At 43.4% G+C, this 12,503-nt stretch overlaps 1 protein-coding gene across 2 annotated transcripts in view; it reads right to left on the bottom strand.

Annotated features, from left to right (window-relative positions):
- TRAPPC12 (trafficking protein particle complex subunit 12) overlaps positions 1–12,503 on the bottom strand; it is a 95,047-nt gene that overhangs the window by 19,801 nt on the left and 62,743 nt on the right. For both annotated transcript variants that reach the window (XM_028099635.2, XM_028099636.2), the window contains one exon: positions 7,516–7,628. In XM_028099635.2, the coding sequence (XP_027955436.1) occupies positions 7,516–7,628 (113 nt within the window). The remainder of the gene's footprint in view (positions 1–7,515; positions 7,629–12,503) is intronic.

Genomic DNA, 12,503 nt, shown 5'->3' with positions numbered 1-12,503 from the left:
GGAATCAAGGGGAGACCTGTATCTCAGCTGTCCCCCAAGAAGGTGGGTGACAGAGCTCCGAACTGCAGAGAGGACGCTGGCCCAACTGGGCTGAGCCATGGGCGGCAGGCGGTTCCTCCTCATCTACCCCCAGCTGCTCCTGGGCGCCTCCCACTGCTCACTGCAGCTGCCACGGAAGGCTGTCTGTTCTCGTTTGGGAAATCCAGGCTGGGCCTGAGCCTGCTCATGGCAGCGGGCAGACGGCACGGCCCTGAGGGTGCTGCCGGCACAAACGGCACTGTGCTTCTAAGCAGCCTGCGCTGTCCCCGCTGACTTTCTTCCCAAGGGATGACCCCACACGGCCCTGGTGTCTACATTCACCCCTTCCCAGGCATTTCACTCTACAGCCACTGCTGACCTCCAGCCTGGAAAAATGACCTTGAAGACCAACCACAGACACTAGACAAGCACTGAAAACACACAGGATAGAGAACTCTTCGGGGAACGTGAACTGAATTACTCTGCTTTCTTCGCAGAAGTGAGGACTCTGGTTTTGTAGACTGTCCTTGAGGAAAGCATCTTAGACCAGCGTCAAGGCTCCTGATCAGTCCGAGGCCACCACACGCAGTCCCGGCTCTGACCTCCTGCCTGTCCCAGTCTGTGCTGAAGATGCGAGGGGGTGGCCTGGGGGTGGCCCGGCTCCAGGCCCACAGCCAGACACACTGGGCCAAGCCATGTGTGAGAGGGCTGCGCTGAGCCCGTGCCCCAGAGCTGAACACCACCGACCCGGGTCAGGCAGGGGGCTGGGGACAGGGGTGCAGGCTGAGGGAGGGGGCAGGTGGAGGACATCACCGGAGGAGACGCTACTTTGTGGTTTACACTCCTCACCAATGAAGAGCCCTCTGCTCCCTGGGCCCACGGGGACCAAGTTCTGGCAGAGCGAGGCCAGCAGGGGTCACCACACGATGGCGATTTCTGGAGGGCCACATTCCCAGGGTGTCAGGGAACACACTGCACTTTGGGGGAGCAGAAGAGGCTGTAGTTTGACTCCATGGAGGAGCAGGGACCAGGTTTCTGGAACCGGGCGACATGTTCTAGTCCAGGGTCCTCTGCCAGCTCACTGTCACAGCCTGGTGACTTAGTCCTGTGAGGCTCAGCCTCCACATCTGTACAATGGGGACGCCATCACCTTGAGAGTTACTGTGAGCATTAAGGGACGTAATGAGTGTAAGACACGCCACACAGCATCTGTTCTGGTGTGAGCGCTGCTCGCGTGTTGGTGGCAACCCCACGATCATCATGGTCACTGTGGGTGTTCGACCTCTGGCACAGCCGGGGCGAGGGGGGCTGAATGGCCCAGGAAAGAACACAGAGCATGCAGGGAACCATGTTGGCCAACAGCCGCCAGTTTAAATCTTTCCTTGGGTTTCTAATTTGTTGTGATGGACTCAAAAAACCAGCTTGCTGCTGTTGGGTGGAACCTCCGAGTCCTGTGGTCTAACCTCTGACCTCTCATTTGTGAGGGGAAAGCCAAGGACCACGGGCTGTGCCAAGAGCAGACCTGCATGCAAGTAATCCAGCCACGGCGCTAACTTTACCCCACCAAGTCCATGCTGTCCCAAGAGTACTGTGCGGGCTTTTCCTATTTTTAGATTTTGTATGTCTTGAGTAAGTAAGTTTCAGCATGAACACAGACTTCCTGCCATTTAATTCTGCATGACCATAATGTACTGATGAGCGGCTCGAACAGAACACGACGGGGTGAGACAAGCACTCGCCCAGGACGCTCGCAGAGGACACGGCATACTGTGCTCCCCTCCGTGCATGGCAGGTGCTCAGACACATCTGCCAGATGAACAAGCCCAGATAGCGCCGTCCTGACCCACAGTGGGGTCCAACACAAACCTCTCTTAAATTCCACATCATATGGAACAGTGCTGTATGCAACTGATGCAGTCACTGGACTCTACCTCTACAAGTAATAATACACTATATGTTAACTAAACTGAATTAAAAAAAAAAATAAAGGCGTAGTCTTCCAAAAGAAAAGAAAAAGACAAACCTCTCCAGGCTCCAAAGTGCCCCGGGGGGCGAAGTCCAGCTGGAAGCAGCCTCGCTTCTGCGTGGAGCCAGCTTGGGAAGGGAAGTGATGCCTTCAGGGGAGCCACGTGGCTGCCCAGAGGATGGGAGAGGAAGCTCAAGGACGGTGCTTATCTGCTGGGGTGATGGTGGGGGGACCTGAGGGGACTGCAGGCACCATCGTGCTGTCTCTCCCCTTCTCTCTTTGGCACCAACCAGTCATGGCCCACGGGGTTACCGCTCTTCAGAGGCAGGGCCAGGCTTTAAGCTGGCCCGTAAAGGAACACATGGAAATTACACGTTGAAATTAGCCATGAACACCCTTTTGGCCAGAGACCAACACACTCTCTCTTCCAGGACCGACTGCTTGTCTTTCTTCTAGAATGAGAACCACCTGCCGTGTCATCAGTGAAGCACCAGGAGGACGGGCTTCCATCCGGGTCACGCCATACGAGAGGCCGTGGGTCTGTGACGTGCAGTGGGGTGTTCACATGGTGAGAAGCAGGTGGCACCAGGGAGACTCACGTCACACACACGCACTGGCAAGGGGTCCCTACACTATTTCTGTCTCGTCTCCCTCCAAGCTGTGTCAGCCTAAGAGAGATGCTCCCGTGGTGTGATGGTGTGAGACCTGGTTTCCCTCTCCTGCCCACGCCGAGCAGTCAGCTGTCATTACCTGGCCACCAGCGTCTGAGGAGGGAGCTGGTGCAACAGAGCACAGGCATGACCCCAACTCCAGGATCGGCCTGTGCGAGAGGACACTTCAGACACAGTAAGACGTGCTCCTGCTGGACGGAGCAGAGACGTTGGGCAGGTGTGTGATCTGGAGCACGGACCCCAGAGCCAGACAACCTGGGTCAAATCACGTGATCACAAGCAAGTTAGTCAGCCTCTCTGTGCCTCAGTTCACTCAGCTGTAAACTGGCGTAACAGAACCCCTAGTTATAGGGTTTGTGTAAGGATTAAATGAGCTAATATTTGAAAAATGCTCAGGACCAGAGGCTGGTTCCTGGTGAACACCATGTGTTCAGTAGAAGGAGTACGAGTAGCCTAGAGCCGTGGTGGTGGAAGACCCACCCTCACCTCCCACCGCGACCCTGCCTCCTGAGCTACGGAGCTCGATACTGAAGATACAGGAGGCCTCAGCACCAGAAAACTGACCTGCAGAACTCCTGTCTCTCTCCAACCCTCAAGTCCCTGTAACACTAGGCATTTCCTCTCAGGTACATATGGAGGCAGATTATCTGTGTACAGTGTAAAAAATCACTGACTTCACATTTCTCAGTAACAAGTTATGTGTTTCTTATTTCTGAATATAATTCTACCTTACCTGGGTTTCAGGGTTCAAGGAAAAAAGTGTTAGAATCTAAAAAAATGTTGGCTTACACAATTTCCTCATCAACTCATCAGTGTGTAAGAAAGAAAATAGGTTTTCCATTTGTTTCTGAAGTTCTAGAAACCAGGAGCTGGTACAAAGCTGGAGGGTGTAAGGTGCCCAGGACGCCTGCTCGTGCTTAAATGAGATGCACTCTGTGCAGGGAGGAGCCCACGTACCTCCCTGCTACGAGTCCCGAGGACACTGCCATCCTGGGAAACCTCCACAGAACTCCCATCAGGAGTAACTGGAAATAGAAAGGACGAGCTGGACGAATCTAATCTCATTTAAAAAGAGTGCTAATGTGCTGCTCCCAACCTCACCGCTTGTTGTCAGTTTGGAAAGCCCTCTATAGACACGGCGTCACCCAACCCACCCAGCAGCGCCACGAGGCAGGCAGGAAAGGCACTCCACTTCCATCCTAAGAACGAGAGGTCTGGGAGGCGAGGGTGCCCACAGCCTGGCGATAGGGAGACTCTATAGATTCCATATTTCCTCCAAATATCACTAAATGGAATGATTTGATCTTTTGTTGATGCAGCTTGGTGCCTTCCATATAACTGTTATTTCCCAATCAAGAACAATTCAGAAAGCACTATTGAACCTTATCTGCCTTTGGAGTCAGTATTATGAATGACCATTGTCATTATACAGTAGAATTTGCTTTGATTCTGGAACATTTTAAACCATTATCTCTTTAAATATTGTTCCAGTGCCTCTGTAAGACGTGAGGCAGGTGCTTGTAGTATTTGCAGGATGTGAGAATAGTCTGCCACATTTAAAGCATATGATTTTTACACAGCAGAGTATTTCCCTTTTAATCTACCAATAATACTAAAGAAGAGTTACATGCCAGCAAACTAGACAACCTAGATGAAGTGGATAAATTCCTAAAACATATACTCCTCCAAGACTGAATAAGGAAGAAATACTAGACCAATTACTAGTAATGAAATTGAATCAGTAATCAAAAAACTCCCAACAAACAAAAGTCTAGGATCAGATGGCTTCACAAGTGCATTTTACCAAACATTTTAAAAAGAGTTAACACCTGTCCTTCTCAAGCAATTCCATAAAATTGAAGAGGAAGGAAAGCTTCCAAGCTCATTCTACGAGGCCAGAATTATCCTGATACCAAAATCAGACAAAGACACTAGGAAAAAAATAAAAAATAAAGAAAATCTCAGGCCAACATCCCTGATGAACACAGATGCCAAATTCCTCAACAAAGTATTAGCAAACTGAATTCAGCTATACAATAAAAGGATCACACACCATGATCAAGTGAGATATAGTCCAGGGATGCAAGGATGGTTCAATATCCCCAAATCAATCAATGTGATACACCACATTAACAAAATGAAGAATGAAAATCCTACGATATTCCTATAGATGCAGAAAAAGCATCTGACACAATGTCCATTTATGATAAAAATTATGATAAAAACTCTCAATGAAGTGGATATAGAGGGAATATACCTCAACATGATGAAGGCCATATATAACAAGCCCATGGCTAACATAATCAATACTAAAAGATTGAAAGCGTTTCCTCTAAGAGCAGGAACAAATTAAAGATGCCCACTCTTGCCACTTTTATTCAACCTATTATTGGAAGTCCCAGGTGCAGCAATCAGACAAGAAGTAAAAGGCATCCAAATTAGAAAGGAAGTACAGATGATACTGTATACAGAAAACCCTAAAGCATCACCCCAAAACTAAGACCCAATAAATGAATTAATTAAAGTTGCAGGATACAAAATCAATATACAGAAATGTGTTACATTTGTATACAATAATAACAGACTATCAGAAAGAGAAATTAAGAAAATAATCCCATTTATAACTCCATCAAAAAGAATAAAATAGGAGTAAATTTATTTATTTTTATTTTTTTTAAAGATTTTTATTTATTTATTGAGAGAGAAAGAGAATGGTAGAGAGAGAGCATGAGAAGGAGGAAGGTCAGAGGGAGAAGCAGACTCCTCACTGAGCAGGGAGCCCGATGTGGGACTCGATCCCGGGACTCCAGGATCATGACCTGAGCCGAAGGCAGTCGCTTAACCAACTGAGCCACCCAGGCACCCAAAATAGGAGTAAATTTAGCCAAGAAGGTAAAAGCCTTATACTCAGAGAACTGGAAGACAGTGATGAAAGAAACTGAAGATGATGCAAATAAATGGGAAGATATTCTGTGCTGAGGACCCTAAGAGTACTGTCAAAATGCAATCCCTATCCAAACATAACGGCATTTCTCACAGAGCTAGAACAAACAACCATACAGTTTGTACGGAACCACAAAAGACCCCGAATAGCCGAAGCAATCCTGAGAAAGAACAAAGAACAGAACAAATCAGGGACTACAAGCTATCAAAACCAAAACAGTATGGTACTGGCACAAAAACAGACACATAGATCAATGCAATAGAGAGCTGAGAAATAAACCCATTCTTCTATGGTTCATTAATTTATGACAAAGGACACAACCATATGCAATGGGGAAAAGACAGTGTCTTCAATAAACGTCAGGAAAACTGGACGCCGCATGCAAACGAATGAAACCGGCTACTTTCTTATCCCAGACAGAGAAATTAATTCAAAATGGATAAAGACTTAAATATAAAACCTGAAACCATTAAAACTCCTAGAATAAAACATAGGCAGTAAGCTCTCTGACAATGGTTTTAGTGATATTTTTTTGGCTCTGTCTCCTCAGGCAAGAACAACAACAAAAAGCAAAAATAAACAAATGGGACTGTATCAAACTAAAATGCTTTTCCACAGCAAAGGAAATCAGCAACAAAATGAAAAGGAAACCTACTGAATAGGAGAAGATATTTGCAAATGACATATCTGATATCCAAAATATATAAAGAGCTCAGAAAAGTCAATATAAAAAAACCCAACCAGGTAGAGGGCCTGAATAGACAGTTTTCTAAAGAAGATATACAGATGGCCAGTGGGCACATGACAAGAGGCTCAACATCACTAACCATCGTGGAAATGCAAATCAAAACCACAACAAGGTATTATCTCACACCTCTCAGAATGGCTAGTATCAAAGACGAGAAATAACAAGTGTTGGTGAGGGCGTGGAGAAAGGGGAGCCCTGTGCATCGCTGGAGGGAATATAAGTTGGTGCAGCTGTTCTGGAAAACAATATGGAGGTTCTTCAAAAAATTAAAAATAAAATTACTGTACAACCCAGCAAGTTTACTTCTGGGTATTTATCTGAGGAAAATGAAAACATGAATTCAAAAAGACATATGCCCCTCTATGTTCATTACAGGATGATTTACAAGAGTCAAGATATGGAAGCAACCTAAATGTCCATCAGTGGACAACTGGATAAAAAAGATGTGGTGTGTATATATACAATGGGACATTACACTGCCGTAAAAAGAGTGAAATCTTGCCATTTGCGACAACGCGGATGTGGCTCTACAGGCTATTATGCTACGTGGAGTAAGTCAAAGACAAATACTGTATGACCTGTAAGACTTCACCTACATGTGAAATCTAAACAATGAAATGAACAAAACAGAAACAGACTCAGACACAGAGAACAAACCTGACGGTTGCCAGAGTGGGGGTGAGGGATGAAATTGGTGAAGGGGATTAAGAGCGGCAAACCTTCCGGGTGGGCAGTAAATAAAACACGTGGATGTAACGGACAGCATGGGGAATACAGCCAATAATACTGTTGCAACTTTCTACAGTGACAAGTGGTAACCAGACTTATTTGTGACGACTTCCTAATGTATACAGATGCTGAAACACTATGTGTACTCCTGAAACAGATACAATATTGTATGTTAATTATTTCTCAACAACAACAAAAACTAAGGAAGAAGGATTCCAGGCCCCAAGTTTTGCCAAAAAACATCCACTGCCCCCAAAACAATTTTAGCAAGAACAAAGAAAACTGTGGTCATGATGAATTGGGTCACCCTTTCTGGGGGAAGTGGTAGTGGTGGTTGTTGGGTGGGTTGGGAGGAAGTAATGTGGTACGCTCCCTCCGGGGTGTGCTCTCCGTTGGGAGGGGAGGAGTACCGAAGAGCTCACCACGGAGCCATCATTACCTTGCTGCAGATGGCCTTCACTTTGTGCAGTCTGTCCAGGGACTCCTGTGGATTGCCCAGGTATTGCTGAAGCTCCGCGTGTAAGATCCGCATTGAAAAGGGGACCATGGAGCCTAGAATCAAAGTCAAAGTTGAGTTAGTTAGCTATCACTCAGCAAGCTTTCAGACTTCACACACCCGAAAGAGGGAACTGCCAATGTCCCAGCAGACGGGATGACAGAATACCTTCATTTCTTGGTAAAGTATGCAGTGGTGTCAATGATAAATATGTGTTGGGTTTCTCGGTAAAGCCGTATGTACGTATGTTCTAGAAAATTATCAAAGGAGAAAGGTGGATATCACCACTGTTTCCAGACCTGTGCTTTAACTAGGGACTGCTTCCTCTTCCAATAAAAGAAACCACAGAACACTCATGGATTTTTAAAATATTTTTTTGGTATGACAAGCTCAAGTAGAAGGTTGCTTAGGTTGGGGTCCCTAGAAAGAGAACCTTAAAGGAGGCTCTGAAAGCACGTAAGGATGTGGGGGTTGCAGGACCAGGGAAGGAAAGTGAGTGAAGGTGCGTTTCAGGTCCAGATCCTGAGGATGGAGCCTAGCCTGATTCAGTGATGTGCAAGTGCGTGTGCACGTGTGTGTGTGCACGTGTGGGGTGTGTGTGTGGCTCTGGAGCAAAGACTCTCTCTCAGAGGTGCCCCAGCAGCAGGCAAGGGAGCTAGACTTGAAAACTCTGCCCTCCAGGCCTGACCCCCAGGGAACACTCCATCAGTGTGCTGAGGGGGAATAAGGGCAGCCCTCTGAAGGACTGCACATGAAATGAACTTATATACAGTGTATGAATGTGGCTACATCATCTCTCAGAATAAGGGAATGTTTTTATTGATGTCATGGAATTTGACATATAGTATATATATGCAGTACATAAAAACTATCAAAACTATCAGGTAGCCTGTGCTGGTCACATATGAGATAATGAATATGAACATGACAACACAGTGCAATCCCAAAGAGTCAGAAGAGGGGCTTTTCAAAACAGACTGGAGGCGTCAATGTCTGGATCCAGAATACAGTTTGGAAGATGGTTAGAAAACAAGCTATATGACACCTGCAAGTGACTCGGCTTCTCTGTGCCTCAGTCTGCCCACCTGCCTGACCATTAATCATCAGGGAGAGTCTGCCATGCGCCATACTAAGATGGCTTCTCAACTGAGCTTCTTCTTACCTTGAAATGGTAGGGTGCTCTATGGTCTTTAATAAAGACAGAAAAAGGACCTATAAGGAAGTCATAAATAAGGAATGCCACAAAAAGTAGGTTCTATGGGGATTATAAGTCCAGAGAAAAGAAAGATGACAATTACTGAATTTTAAATGTTTGATTTTTTTTGGAAAATGTTTTTTGTTTTTGTTTTTTTTTTTAGAACACTAAATAATTCCTATGTCTAAAGAGGATGGATGACTGAGAGAGAATATCTCTAGAACTCTGTAAGTTCTGTATGATAAGCCCAGAAACAAACCTTCTGCACGTCCCAAACCCAATTTACACATGAGCTGACTATACGACAAGGTGGCAGGGAGTTATCTGCTGTATATACTGGCAAATGCCCATGCACCAGAGAAAGTTTCTGAATTTAAAAGGACATCAAAATCATTTGGAGCTAAATGAGAATGAAAGTACAACTTATCAAAATTTGTGAGATGCTGCAAAAGCAGTGCTAAGAGGGAATTTTACAGTATTAGATGAATATATTTGAAAAGAAAGAAAATCAACCACCTAAGCTTCCACCTTAGAATACTAGGGAAAGGCAGGCAATATAGAAGAAAAAGAAAATAGAAATTAAAGCAGAAATCAATGACATTGAAAAGAGGAAATCAACAGAGAAAAACCAACAAAATTCAAAGTTGGTTTTTAAACAAAATTAGTAAAATTGATAAACCTCTAGCCAGGCTAACAAAGAAATAAAAGAGAAAACATGAATTATTAATATTAGAAATAAAAGAGGGGTCATCACTACTGATTACATGGACATTAAGAGGATAATAAAGGAATACTATGAAACACTGTCCACAAATTTTATAAGCTAGATGAAATGGACCAATTCCTTGAAAGACACATTTAGTAAAAATCACACAAAGAGGAAGAGATAATCTGAACAGGTTAATATCTACTTAAAAATTAAGTCAAGAAATAATAACCTTTCAAAACAGAAAGCACCAGGCCCAGACGCACCAGTAAACTTTACCAAACATTTAAGGAAGAAATGATACCAATTCTCTACAATCTCTTCCAGGACATAGATGCAGAGGGGATACTTCCTAATTTATTTGATGAGGCTAACAGTACCCTAATACCAAAACTAGACAAAGACGTTACAGGATCAAAAACTATAGACCAGTATGGCTCAGGAATGCTGACACAAACATCCTCAACAAATTAGCAAATCAAATCCAACTAAACTGAATCCAACAAAAAATTAGCAAATCAAACCCAAAGGTGTATAAAGAGAATTATACACCATGACCAAACGGGATTTATTCCAGGTATGAAAAGCTGGTCTAACACTCAGAAATCAGTGTAACTCTGACCACATCAAAGAGGCTAAACAAGAAAAGTCACATGGTGTACCAACAGATGTGGAAAACGCATTTGACAAAATATAACACCATTCATGATAAAAACTCTCAGCAAAGGAACAGAGAACTTCCTCCACTTGATAAGGAACATCTACAGAAACCTACAGCTAATAACAATCTTAATGATGAGAAACTGGATGTTTTCCCCGTAAGATCTTGAATAAGGAAAGGATGTTCTCCTATTGCACATGATACAAGAAGTCCAAATTAATGCAATAAGACAAAAAAGAAAAAAAACGAAAAAGGTGTAGAGATTAGAAAGGAAGAAATAAAACTGTCTTTGCAGATGATAAAATCATCTATGCAGAAAATCCCAAAGAACCGACAAAAACAAAAACAAAAACAAAAACACCAAAAAAAAATCTTCTTTAAGAAATAAGCAACTAAAGGAACAGGATACGAGAGGTTAATCTGTAAGTCAACTGGTTTGATTTACACCAGCAATGAACAACTGAAATTTGAAATTAAAAACAACACCATTGGGGTGCCTGGGTGGCTCAGTCAGTTAAATGTCTGCTCAGGTCATGATCTCAGGGACCTGCTATCCACCCATGTGTCAGGCTCCCTGCTTGGCGGGAGCCTGCTTCTCCCTCTCCCTCTGCTCCTACCCCCTGCTCGTGCATTCTCTCTGTCTCTCTCAAATAAATAAACTCTTAAAAAAAGAGAGAGAAGAAATACTTCGTTAAAAAAAAAAAACCAAAAACCACAATACTATTTATATTAACATCCACATAAATGAAATAGTAAGATATAAATCTAGCAAAATACGTACAAGATCTACATGAGGAAAACTATAAGGCTCTGGTGAAAGAAATAAAAAAAGATGTGAATAAATGGAAAGATGCTCCATGTGAACAGACAGGAAGACTCCAGACTGCCAACGTGTCCATTCTCACAACTTTTTTGCACATTCAAAGCAATCACAATCAAACACCCATGTTATTTTTGTGGACGTGGACACACTGATTCTCAGGTGTATGTGTAGAGGCAAAAGATCATAAATATCCAACCCAACACTGAAGAGAAGAGCAAAGTTGGAGAATACACACCATCCAACTTTATGACTTACTAGAAAACTACTGTAACAAAGACTGTGACACTAGCAAAAAATAGAAGAAATACATGCATGGAAGAGAACAGAAAGCCCAGAAATAGGCCTCATAAATACAGTCAACTGATCTTTGACAGAGGAGTAAAGGCAAGTCAATGGAGAAAGAGCAATCCCTTCAGCAAATGATTGTGGGACAACCAGACATCTATGTGAGGGGGAGAAAAAAAATCAATCTCAACACAGACCTTCCATCCTTCATAAAAGTTAACTCAATATGGGTAATAGACCTAAATGTAAAATGCAAAACCGTGAAATGTCTAGAACAGAACATAGGAGAAAATCTAAGTGACCTGGGTTTGGTGATAACTTTTCAGATACAAAAGTGAAAACATGATCCATAAAAGAGAAAAATGGACTCATTAAAAACTGCTCTGTGAAAGATGATGTCAAGAATACAAGAAGACAAGCCAAAGACTGGGAGAAAATATCAGCAAAACGCACATCTGATAAGGGATTTGTATCCAAAATATACAAAGAACTCTTAAAAATCAACAATAACAAAACTCAGTAAGTGGACATCAGATCTGAACAGGTACCTCAACAAAGGTATACAGATGACAAAAAAGCACGGAAAATGCTCCCCATCACACATTTGTCATTAGGGAGCTGCAAACTGCAAATTAAAACAATAATGCAATAGTATCGCTAGACACCCATCTGAATGGTTAAAATCCAGAAAGTTGACAACACCAAATGCTGATGAAGATGTGGAGCAACAAGAACTCTTCATTCATTGATGGTGAAAATGCAAAATGGTACAACTGCTCTGGAAGACGGCCTGGCAATTACTTACAAAACTAAACACAGGCTTACCATATAGTCCAGGAGTAGTGCTCCTAGGTATTTACCCAAGTAACTTCAGAATTTATATCCACACAAAACCTGGGACAAGAACGCAACTTTTTTTTCATAGTAGAATTGTAATTTTTTTTTAAATTTAATTTTATTGTTATGTTAGTCACCATACAGTACATCATTAGTTTTTGATGCACTGCTCCACGATTCATTGTTTTCATATAACACCCAGTGCTCCATGCAGTACGTGCTCTCCTTAATACCCATCACCTGGCTAACCCATCTCTCCACCCCCCTCCCTGCTAAAACCCTCAGATTGTTTCTCGGAGTCCATAGTCTCTCATGGTTCATCTCCCCCTCTGATTTCCCTCCCTTCATTTTTCCCTTCTTTCTCCTAATGCCCTCCCTGCTATTCCTTATGTTCCACAAAAGAGTGAACCCATATGATAATTGA

Source organism: Eumetopias jubatus, unplaced genomic scaffold (genome assembly GCF_037043125.1).
Source record: "Eumetopias jubatus isolate StellerSeaLion01/CBP00866 unplaced genomic scaffold, mEumJub1_p1.0 scaffold_9, whole genome shotgun sequence".
Lineage (NCBI taxonomy): Eukaryota > Metazoa > Chordata > Mammalia > Carnivora > Otariidae > Eumetopias > Eumetopias jubatus.
This window is presented reverse-complemented; position numbering and strand designations above follow the sequence as displayed.